This window comes from Papio anubis, chromosome 13 (assembly GCF_008728515.1).
Source record: "Papio anubis isolate 15944 chromosome 13, Panubis1.0, whole genome shotgun sequence".
NCBI lineage: Eukaryota > Metazoa > Chordata > Mammalia > Primates > Cercopithecidae > Papio > Papio anubis.
The window spans coordinates 37,779,374-37,792,216 of NC_044988.1; the positions used below are offsets into that span (position 1 = coordinate 37,779,374).

The 12,843-nt window shown below is 39.2% G+C and overlaps 1 protein-coding gene across 47 annotated transcripts in view; it reads right to left on the reverse strand.

Moving 5' to 3' along the window:
• The window catches only part of PTPRD (protein tyrosine phosphatase receptor type D), a 2,329,646-nt gene that overhangs the window by 416,859 nt on the left and 1,899,944 nt on the right, over positions 1–12,843 (reverse strand). For all 47 annotated transcript variants that reach the window (XM_017949398.3, XM_017949394.3, XM_017949399.3 and 44 more), the window contains one exon: positions 6,547–6,713. In XM_017949398.3, the coding sequence (XP_017804887.1) occupies positions 6,547–6,610 (64 nt within the window). In that variant the 5' untranslated portion in view covers positions 6,611–6,713. The remainder of the gene's footprint in view (positions 1–6,546; positions 6,714–12,843) is intronic.

A 12,843-nucleotide genomic window follows, 5' to 3' on the forward strand; every position in this document is an offset into this window, starting at 1 on the left:
TTCAAAATAGAGGCTGGCTTGGAGTTTCTGAATTAACAAGAAACACATCTATGTGGGCAGGAGGGGATGGGGCTCCCAAGTCAGTCAAGGTTACTTGAAATGGGTCAGGTACAGGTGGGTGTGCTGGCTCAAGACTATAATCCCAGCACTTTGAGAAGCTGAGGCTGGCAGAACACTTGAGTTCAGGAGTTCGAGACCAGCCTGGGCAAGATGGTAAAACCCATCTCTACAAAAAAATACAAAAATTAGCCAAGAAGGCCGGGCACAGTGGCTCATGCCTATAATCCCAGCACTTTGGGAGGCTGAGGCGGGTGGATCACCTGAAGTCAGGAGTTCAAGACCAGACTGGCCAACATGGAGAAACTCGGTCTCTACTAAATATATATATGTATATGTGTGTGTGTGTGTATGTATATATGTATATACACACACACACATATACACATATATGTATACACACACACACACATATATACACATATAAACTAGCTAGGTGTGGTGGTGGGCACCTGTAATCCCAGCTACTTTGGAGGCTGAAGCAGGAGAATTGCTTGAACCCAGGAGATGGAGGTTGCAGTGAGCCGACACGGTACCACTGCACCCCAGCCTCGGTGACAGAGTGAGACTCCATCTCAAAAAAAAAAAAAAAAGATTAGCCAAGCATGGTGGTGCGTGCCTATAGTCCCAGCTACTAAGGAAGCTGAGGTGAGAGGATGACTTGAGCCCAGGAAGTGGAGGCTGCAGTGAGCAGAGATTGTGCCACTGCACTAATCCAGCCTGGGCAGTAGAGCCAGACCTTGTCTCAAAAAAGAAAGGGAAAAGAAAAAAGCAATAGATCAGGTACGCAGTAACTGAATGAGAGGAAAATGAAAGAAGTTAAGAATGTTAAGGGAAAAAAAACCAGGAGATCACACAACAGTAGACTCAAAGACCACCAGACTATTACAAAGAATAAGAATTAGTTCACAAATACTTTTGATATTGTTCCATCCTTAGAGTTTAGGGCCTATTCCCAAATAGAGATAACAAACAGGTCATACTTTGGAATTGTTTTAAAAAGCAAGTCCTACTACACTCAATAAAAAATGCTTTGAAGTGTACACATGTGTTGATTTTGTGACATATTCTTAATCTTACTAGGTAGCTACAGCTCTGCTGGGAGCAATTAATTCAAAATGCCACAGAAACTCCACAATGAGGCTACAGGATCGGTAAAATAGCTGGAATACTTTCCTTGCTGCAGGCAGCTGGGTGTTGCTAATTTAGCTATTTTAAAGTGAGGGGAGGAAGGAAGAGGGAGTAATTTTGCTACACCTCTATTAATTTAGAAGGCACTGATAAACATGGTTACATGTTTATCATGTAAACATACAGGTTACTTTCAGGTTACATATACTAAAGGGACTCTAACCAAAGAATTAGGATAAGCAGAAATTGCTTTTTGTTTTGGTTTAGGTATGTTTGTTTGTTTTGAGACAGGGTCTCTCTCTGTCACACAGGCTGCAGTGCAGTGATGTCATCCTAGGTCGCTACAGCCTTAAACTGGGCTCCAGCAGTCCTCTCTCTTCAACCTCCCAAGTAGCTAGGACTACAAGTATGTGCCACTACAACCGGCTATTTTTTTCCCTTGTTTTAACAACTTTAGTGAGATATAATTCAAATACCATACAGTTTTCCCATTTAAAGCATACAATTCAATGGTATTTAGTATATTATGTTTATACTCAGTACCATCACCCTAATCTAACTTAAGAACATTTTGGGGGCCGGGCATGGTGACTCATGCCTCTAATCCCAGCACTTTGGGAGGCTGAGGCGGGCAGATCAACTGAGGTTGCGAGTTCGAGACCAGCCTGACCAATATGGAGAAACCCCATCTCTACTAAAAATACAGAAAAAATAGCCAGGCATGGTGGCACATGCCTGTAATCCCAGCTACTAGGGAGGCTGAGGCAGGAGAATCGTTTGAACCCAGGAGGCGGAAGTTGCGGTGAGCCGAGATCACACCATTGCACTCCAGCCTGAGACTGTCTCAAAAAAAAATTTTTTTTAATTTTTTTCCTGCAAGATAATTCCTGGTCACATCAACAGCCACTCACTCTCTTTCTCAACAAGCTCACCCCCTACCTTCAGCTTTCTGAAGAGGCACTGTATTACTGTGTTTACCTACGGTAAATTTCTATAGTTCCTTCCTGTGAACCGCTCAATAAAATGTATGTAAGAGGCAACCGTACAAACAGCGGAAACACCTTCTACTATCCATTCTACCCAAGCCAAATTAATTTTAAATGTGTAATTCTAAGAAGCTTTTTTTAAACCACTTGACTAAAGCAGATATGCTTTATATTTCCCCTCTTGATCTTCAATTTAATGCCCGGAAGCAAGGGTTTATAAGAACTCCTACATATAGGACTTTGCAGAGAAGCAAGCTGGAGACTTTAACTTGCTACAAGAAAACCTGGCTTATCCACTATCCAAATTTTGATAATCTCTAGGTCAAATTAAAAAAAAACAAAAACAAACAAACAAACAAAAAACACTTTAGCACAGTGCTTCACACATGTGCTCAATAAAACCGTTTGCTAAATCTTGTTGAATAATGATATAATAACAGCTAACATTCATGAAACACCTACCTTGTGGTATCTACTGATGTATGAGTTTTATTTATCTACTGATGTATGAGTTTATTCAGTAAATCCTCGCAAAACCCAGGAGTACTATGTCATGACCATCACCTTCATCAGCATTTTAAAAATAGGAAAACTGAATCAAAGAGCACGATTGATCAAAATGACAAAGATGGGAAACTGAGGCTGAGCATGATTTACCAAATGACAGCCAGACTTCAAAACCAGACTATGGCTTCAGAGTTCACACTCTAAACCATCACTCTATGCTGCCCATCAGGAAATACTTAAGGTAACAAATGATTACCTTGCAACACAGATGTCAGTCTCTGCTCTAATGTCAAAGAAATAAAGAAACTCCATGGGCTACAGTGATATAATACCAAAGGGGGTAGAGGAGGGACTCACTGCTTCCATAAAGGACAGATATATTGCGAGTATATAGTGACTACAGCAAGACTCTTTAACAATAAGGAAGGAGAATGAGGAAGTATTCACAATCTGAAGTGGAACAATGACAAAAAGCAACAAGTAAATGGATGAACTAAACCATCTGAGGAATTAAATTATCAACGGTGTGTCTCTATAATTTAAAAAAAGTTTTATTTCTGAGATTACGTAAACACTCAGGTCTAATTATAATGACCACAGCGTAAACTCAGGTCTAGAATGTAAGAGTATGCTACAAATGATTTCGTTAGAGTGAAACTGGTCTGACAAAGAAGATGCTAACAGCCGGTTCTTGGGCTGTATTTAGCTTTTCTTTTCTAAAGACTGGTAAATTGCAAACTAACAGAAGCTATTATGAAAACTCCTCCAGAAGAAAAACATTCACCTGAGGATTACATTACTATAATCCACATGAATCTTTAATTTGCATGCATGTTATAGTTGAATGGTTCTCGAAGCACTACCTAAACCACAAAACTGGTTGGCCAGCTCTGAAGAGGAGCTACTCGTGCTGCTCGAACAGAAGTAGCATATGCCTCTCCCTGAGATCACAGGTCTACTGTCCAGACATGCATTCAAGAAACAACAAGCAAAATCATCTGAGCCATTCAAGACACCAGAATGAACAGAAATCAGATACAAACACACGTCTAGCTTTTTAAAATAATAGTGGATAGATATATAGGGCATTTTAAACTGGCAATGGCAAAGACAATAATTTTCTGCTGAGGGATATTATCACAATTTTCCAACCTAGGTTTGAACCAAGGCTCATAAGAGCTCTCCTCCTTAATGCAACATCACACCCAGTACTTTGCTAGGACATTCTATACAGCAGATTATAACCTTGACTCCCAGGCTTTTTGGAGTTAATCATTTCCAAAGAGAGTGAGTTGGGCACATTAGATTAACATGGCAAACTACAGTGGCTTCTTTCCATTCCCACCCCCATAGAGTCTTCTTTTTCAAAGGAGGACAAACATTTGAAAAAATTATTTCAGAGTTCCAAAATGGCTCTGACAAGCTACTGTTAATAACTCTTGATCCTTTGGATTAGTACAAAACACAGTTAGGTAAAAGGGAAAACAAAGAAGGCCAGATGTGCTAATGAAGACATAAGGAAATATATCAGTATTTCTGGTAGTATTTTATTGCCTGGGTAGGCAATAAAAGCCTGAAAAATATTATCTTTATATGATAGTGAATAAATCAAATTTTTCTTTAGTGTTACTTATAACTTTATCTTTGAGTGTTTGAAGAAAAGGTAATGACAGTATTTGGTAAGTTATAATCTGGATCCTATTTTACCAATTGTTTTTAAACATTTTTAGTGACTGAAATATCTCCAACTCTACCATGTGCTTTCACAAACCACAAATATCCTCTGGTAGACTGCAAATGGATATTCCTTTTTCTTTTAAAATGTACCTTAAAAGATATGGTTAAATTTTCCTCTTTCGTCAATAACTTTCAGAATACACATGCTATTCAAGAGTGCCAAATGAATCTGTGAAAAGGAAAATATACTACATGGAGGCTGATTAGACAAGGACAAAGCTAATCAAAATTGATTTGGCAACGTTGAAGCCTGTTTCCTCTTTTTAGCTATAATGGGAAGGGTGAGAGGGAGTAGATTCTTTTTCAAGTGACATCTTAAGGTTGAAAGCTCATATCACAAAACATATAGCATGATAAATATCTTAACTAAAAATTGCTAACAAGGGCCTTTGTGATTTCTTTTGCAAGACTACACAGCGTAAGAAGTGTGATGAAGAAGAGGAAGATGGAGGAGAAAACCAGTAAGATGACGGTTATCTGCATAAAAGATTGTTTTTTCAAACATAATTTTAAAAGTCTTCCTTTCTCAACTCCACATCTGTCTGCCACTTTTCACCAGAGAATTAAGCAAAGGCAGCACTGCTCAGTAGAAGAACGTTTTTGCTTATCTGGAAAGGTAACTTCATGGACATACAATAATTATATCTAGTAACTTTAAGAAACCCTGTAGCTATGATCTGACATTAGAGTAGGCTCCCAGGGTCTAAATGGACTTCTGCCAAAAATTAACAATGGTGAAACAACTTACTTTTGCACTCTAGCCAAACAAAAATAATAAAACCATAGTCTCAATTTCTCTTTAATAAACTAAATTTAGATTTCACCTTTAAAATAAGCTTTGATATAAAAGGCTTTAAAACAACAAGAACATCTTACATTTGGGTCTTTTCCCAGTTAATTATTTGCTGGCATTAGAATCGAAATTCCTTGGCTTCACCTTAAATTGACACTCCCAAGTGCTAATTAGGAAACTATATACATTATTAACCAGAGAATGTTGTGCTTAAAACATGCATGTTACATATGTATCTTATTATTAATGTTATTCCTTTCACTTTTCAAAATACCTCTGTAGAAAATAGAGCTCCTATTTCAAGCAATTGGTGGCTCGTGAGGGATTTCTTGTCAAAATGCAATTAATAGGAAGGGGCCAAGATGACACAGGATCCTTGTGTTGGAAACATCCTTAACATGAATCAAATTTAATCTCACTGAAATAGTCAGTGGAGAGAAACGTTAATGACTGCAGATGTTACACATTTTGCTGATACTAGGGGATTCCCAAAGAGAATGGCCAACTCACGTATGAACTAAACCACTACCGGGGAACCCCACACGTCAGGGAGTACAAGGCCGAGACATGCCTTTCTCCAGTACTTTCTCTTCCAAAAAGCCGCGGGACAGATGGGAAAATAAATGCATGTAAACAAGGTAGACCTAATGATTTCCTAATTAGGAAGGAGACGTGATCTTCTCATTAATTGTCAAGCTAACTGACCACAATAGCAGTTTCATAAATTGAGTTCATTAATCCAAACTTTGGTGTCTCTAGTCCACAGAATTCTCCTCATACTTCCAGACCCTTCATCCAGCCACAAAGTTGTCAGTTCTGCTTGATTTGTTTGAATACTGTACTCGACGACAGCTGTCGGAAACAGTACATTAGAACAGCTGCTATGACAGCTACAAGGGGCTTGGAAGTTTAATTAGGCTCAATGTGACATTGTGCATTTTTCTAAACAAGGAACGATCCACAAAAATAAAGAAATTTTGAGTGAGTCTGAACAATGTTTACTTACTGGCACCACCAACTGGTTAACCTGTTTGAGTTATATTCTTGGTCTCATAATATCTTTGCTACCAGGCTGATAAGAGGTATAAAAAAAATAAACAAACAGGAGGAGCAGTTAGATGCACAAGAAAAGGGGTATTAAAAGGGAGAGGAAATGGTGAGGAAGTCACGTCAATAATCTCTTTCAAAGGCTGGCTGGTAGCCAAGGAGGATCCCACAGTGTCTCAGGATTTACTTCCAAAGGAAATGTATTCAGAGGCCCCGAGCCTGGTGCCAACGGCAAACAAAACCACTCATTATGGTCACAGCCCCCTAGAGAAGGGGAGAATGGCTTACTCTCAGCATCCGTGCGGAGGAAGAAAGTGAGGAGCAGCAGCAGCAGCCGGGCTACGTGCACCATCCTGCAGCTTGGCAGCAGCGCGCACGAGCAGCTTGGAATCACTGCCTCCGGAGCCGCAGCGAGTCTGTCCGATCTGAAATTTCAGCTGGAACACTTTCAGAGCCTGAAAGGGGGGAGGCAGAGAAAAGAAAAGGAAGAAAACACAAAGATGTTTAGATTTCTTACTCCCCCCCCCCGATTCCATCACAATCACCATGACAGACACAATCCATTGACAATACACAATAAATTGTAATGGTCGTGCTTTGTATTAGGAAGGAAATAACTTGGTTTGTAAAATGTAGGAGTCTTAGGATATCTGGGTTTGTGTTATGTGGGAGCTCTCGCAATCCCAATTTTAGGCCCAATCACCTTGAATTTCATTCTTTGCTTATGCCACCTTTTGGGCAAAGAACCTGAAAAAGAACTGACACTTCTTATGAAACATTACGTAAATACATCAGTGGAAAGAAGCACACCAATGCTATGAGAAAGATTTAAGAGAAGTTCCTCCGTGCAGGATAAAAGTCTATTACTGACACAATAATGGAAGCTGCTTTCTTGGCATCAGGTGAAATGACAGGGCTAATTCAACTTCTCCAGGTAAACAGTAGAGGTTAGAATTTTTTACACCAGCATATTTGGCTTCTTCCCTGAAGACACATCAACGTTCAAATCTAGTTTGGCATCAATAAGTCAAAACAATAGTTAGAATGAGCCTCTTTCATTTAACAGGATTTTTATATGTCTCCTGGGCAATGGTTTAATTTCCTCAATCTTCTCCATAAAATCAAGAAGCCATAAACTATTTTTAGAGCACCTACTGTGTGCAAGGCATCAAGAGTGACAGCACAAGGAGTCTCAAGGTAGAAAGATGAGTCAGGTTCTATTATTTTTGTTTCCAGATTAGTAGGGAAAATAAAGCAGGTATACCAGATGACTAGTATAATTTAATAAGTGATTAGTTCCAGGAAGGAAAACCAGATAATGCTGTAAAAGATAGGATCAAGACTGACATCATGGAAATAGTGTCTCAAACTAGGCCTTGAAATTTAAGCAGGATTTTAACAAGATGACGAAAAGGCATTCCAGGAATTCTATGCAAAGGCAGGGCAGTGGGAAAGGACCTTTGGAAAACGTGAGTTTCCTGGTTTGGTTGGAACAGGGCCTCCCAAAGGTCAGCATGCATCGGGTCCCCTGGAAGGCTTCTTAGAACAGATGGGTGAGTACCACCGTCACAGTTTGTGGGTCACTAGGTCTGTGGTGGGGATCCAATAATTCAACAATTTGCTTTTTTTTGTTGTTGAGACAGTCTCACTCTGTCACCCAGGTTGTAGTGCAGTGGTACAATCACAGCTCACTGCAAACACTGCTTCCCAGGTTCAAGTGATTCTCCTGTCTCAGCCTCCCAAGTAGCTGGAATTACAGGTGCCCACCACCATGCCTGGCTAATTTTTGTACTTTTAGTAGAGACAAGGTTTCACCATGTTGGCCAGGCTGGTCTCAAACTCCTGGCCTCAAGTGATCTGCCTGCCTCAGCCTCCCAAAGTGCTAGGATCACAGGGATGAGCCACCACTCCTGGCCTCCCAAAGTGCTAGAATTACAGGCCTGAGTCACACATTTGCATAAATTTGCACTTCTACATGTTCCTGGGAGATGCTAATGTTGCTAGTCCAGAGACCACACTTTGAGAACCTTCTGGTTGAAGTCATAGGAAACTATCTTCTATTAGGAAAACCAGAAGATGAAACAAAAGAAAATGGTTCAGAGTCAGGCACGGTGGCTCACGCCTGTAATTCCAGCACTTTGGGAAGCCGAGACAGGAGGACCACCTGAGGCCAGGAGTTCAAGACCAGCCTGGCCAACATGGTGAAACTCCATCTCTACTAAAAATACAAAAAAAATTAGCCAGGCTTGGTGGTGTACACCTGTAATCCCAGCAACTCGGGATGCTGAGGCAGGAGAATCACTTGAACCCAGGAGATGGAGGTTTTGGTGAGCCAAGGTCCTGCCACTGCATTCCAGCCTGGGTGACAAGTGAGACTTCTTCTCAAAAAAAAAAAAAAAAAAGATTCAGACTTTAAAAAAAAAAAAAAAAAAGTAGGTCACAGAGAGCCTTGGATGGTGATCTAAGTCAAATGGCCTTTACTCGGCAAACTACAAAAAGAGCTATTTAATGTTTCAGAGCAGAGGAACAACATGGAACTAGGCTTTGGAAAGATTAACTGACAACTGGACAACGGATGATTTAGAGAATGCTATTAGGCCACAGCAAGAGTTCCAGGTGAGAAGTGATACAAGATTTAAGAGTAATGGTGGTCCTGGTAGGAATTAAGAAGGAAGCCAGTGACTGACTGGCTCCAAGCAATCATTTGAAGTATGATTCTTCACGTGTTAAATAATTGTACCTATAGAACCCTCAATAAATCTAGCATAGACTCTTATACAGAGTACACTCTTAATGAAAAATTTAAAAAGAGAGAGTAGATCACATCCTATTGCATCCTCTATCACTGCAGAAAAAATTTGAAAATGACTATCAGCATTCATTTGCAAAATGAAACTGCATACCTTTAATTTTTTTATACTGAAATATTTGAAACATATACAAAATTTTTGACAGGAAATACTAGAGATATCCAGAAATAACCTAATCCACTAAAATAACTTGTACTTTAAAAATAACTGTAATACAGATACCATGGTATGTCTTTTCTGAAACTGAGCGTCAGCGTGAGAACAAAAAATTTTTTAAAGGTATTATCTTTTGTATTACTATTCATTAGCAGTTTGAATGCAGGAAAGATAAAACTAAAAAGAAAGAGAGGAATCTTCTATTATTAGCCTCTTTAAAAAAAAAAAATGGGTGACAGGTGACATGAAGAAGCAAGTTGTACATTGGAAAATTTCTTGAATCCAGAAGTTGGCCAGCTGTTCCAAATCAGCTATTGTTATCAATTTCCTCTGAAAAACAACTTCTCAAGCAGTTCACAGCTATCAAATGTTAAAAATCTCAAAAGTTCCTAGGAAAAGTGCTAAAGGAATCAGCTCTCCCCTCCCCATCCCCCTCCTCCCGCTTTCACTGCTCCCATCCTCATGCCAGCATTTCAAATGACAGCAGAGTCCAGAAGACATCAGTCCTGTCGGACTCAATTTGTGTCTGTGCAAGCGTATCAGAGCCAACTGCTACATAATGACTCCGTGTGATCACAGAGATGGAGACCTATGAATGCTCGCTCAGGGAAGAAGTGATTTGGCTTTTCCTCCTACTCAGCTGAAGTGCATAAGAAGAGCAAATTTTTTCAAATGAACCTTCAACTGTTACTCCGGGACTTGCTACAGTGATAGGATCTAGCACTCTAGAAACGAAAGCAGCTATAAACATACATATTTATACTTAAATGGGTTGTGCCCAAAGGAGATCAGAGGTGTGAAGATAAAATCTATTCTAAATGTTCATTCCAGCTAATCTCCATTCCTTATCTTGTTTATGACACAGCAACATTGCCAAAAGGGAATGCTGGCTGCCTATCAGTAAGGTAGAATTTAAATTTAGGTACAAAAATTGAAAATGGATTCTTAAGAAAATAATTAAACCAAAAATAAAGAGGATAAAAGAATATTGTAAGTAGCTTCCATTAATCTATAGTAAGGGTTGCTAAGTACTCTGGGAAAAAAAAAAAAAGGGCAAGGAGATTCAGTGATATGAAAAGTACCATGTTTTACCTAACTTACATCACACATTATTCAGTATTTGTCCAAAAAGCCTCAGTAGAAGCCAACCCTTTGATTTTCATATATTTTGCTCCTTCTTTCTTGAGATGGAGTCTCATTCTCTGTCATGCAGGCTGGAGTACAATGGCACAATCTCAGCTCACTGCTACCTCCACCTCCTCGGCTCAAGCAATTCTCCTGCCTCAGCCTCCTGAGTAGCTGGGATTACAGGCATGCACCACCACGCCTGGCTAATTTTTGTATTTTTAGTAGAGGCAGGGTTTCACCATGTTGGTCAGGCTGGTCTTGAACTTCTGACCTCATGATCCACCCACCTAGGCCTCCCAAAGTGCTGGGATTATAGATGTGTGCCACTGCACCCGGCTCTCTGTCTTTCATCAGCAGGGACATGCAGATAGAACTCAACCATGTATATGAATTTAAAATAAAATTTTAAAAAATGTAAAACTCTCTGGTTTCTTATTTCTCATACCACAAAGATCTTATGAAACAATAATTTTGCAGATTTCCAATTAACTGAATATTTGCTTTTGTATGTATGTACATGGGTGGTTGGAGAAACTAACAGTTCAGAGGGCAATACGATGCATGTAATATAATTTGAAATAGAACAACAAAGAGTGCACTTGCCTAAAAGCCTTAACAAATCACGGTTTCAAGCATTCACATAAGCTGACACCTATCCAACTCTTTTTCTTCAACTTACCATTGTAACACTTTTCTGTAATAAGTATATTCATATTCAAACCAATATGAATGTTAAAGGATTTGTACTATTTTTTTCAGCTTTCTATACTGTTGATATTTGTTTCTAAATACTGTATTAAAATTTTCTTTAAAAAAAAGACAAACTGGGGCCTAGTCTCTCAGAAAAGTTTTATATGGGAAATGTAGAAAATTAGCCAACATCTTGCCATACCAGAAGCAAGGAAGTTTTCAGAACTACTAGGCTATATTAAAAAAAAAAAAAAAAAAAATCCAAGATGATGAGGTGCCTATCAGCTAAACGGAAAATCTGAGTGACAAAAAGAATAATAACTGCAAAGAACTACAACAAATTACATTATAATCTATGAGTTCATAATTTTAAAAATTTCACTGGTTACTCTAGGAGAAAGTTAGAGAACCAAATCATTTCTCTGAAAACGGGAACAGAAAAGGAAAGAATTAACCAAAACAAACAAACAAAACTGCTGTCACTTAAAATTAGGTATCATTATTTATTTCTGAACATTTTTCATTTTTCTATCATAACAAACCCATCCTCTCAAGTCTAGACATCTCAGAAGCAATAATATCATAATGATATTTAATCTGAACATACATGCATAAAATATATGCATTAAGTTGGGGGATGGTATGGGAAGGAGGATTTCCCCAAATCACTTCTTTTTATCTACCTCCCAAACCAGGCCTCTGTAAATCAACTGAATGTGGCTCCTAATTATTTATGAGAAGGATCCAGTTGTACAAACGATGTGCTGGTAGGAATCTCCAATTTGTAAAACAGACAAAAGCAGGGCTGCTCTGGCTGAAGTGTGAAGGAGAGTAGGGGTCTAGAGCCTACAGCACACCTGGCAGAGGTTTCAGGGGGCACCCCAGGAATTCTCTAGGCCCTCAGTGTCCAGCTACAACACAAGTACCTGAAAAGAGAAGAGAACCCAAAAGCAAATTTTCAACATTTCACTGACTTGTGGATTTTCCAAGAGAAGGGAGCCATCTAAATATTTTAATGTGATATAAAACAACAATCGTCCAGTGCTGATGGATATAACTTTCTGTAGGATAGAAATCTTTTTATCTGCATTGACTAATAAGTGACCACTTTAAACACAGCTAGTGCAACTGAGGAAGTAAAGTTTTTATTTTATTAAAGTTCAATTTAAATTTAAACAGCCACATGTGGCGAGTGGCTACCCCACTGGACAGCACAGACTACAACTACACGTTTACAGCACTGAACAGAAAAAAGTCAGTATTTTTTCAGAGGTATAGGGTATAGACTGAAACAATGAGGTGAGAATTTCTTAGTTCTTGTAGTCCTTGGCTTCCCGATAATCAGACACTAAAGATTCACTGTGTTATGTGAGGATACCCATTTAACCTTTGGATCACTCACTCACTGATACAGTTTGGCTGTGTCCCCACCCAAATCTCGTCTTGAGTTCTCATGTGTTGTGGGAGGGACCCAGTGGGAGATAACTGAATCATAGGGGCAGGTCTTTCCTGTGCTGTTCTCATGATAGTGAATAAGTCTCACAAGATCTGATTATTATGTAAGGGGGAGTTTCCCTGCACAAGCTCTTTTCTCTTGTCTGCTGCCATGTGAGACATGATTTTCACCTTCCGCCATGATTGTGAGGCATCCCCAGCCATGTGGAAAAGGTCCATTAAACCTTTTTTTCTTCCCAGTGTCTTTATCAGCAGTGTCAAAGCAGACTACTACACTAACCCATCCGTGTCCCTTATCCTGCCAAATAAAAAAAAGATTTCATTTTTTTTTTAAACTACTTCATAG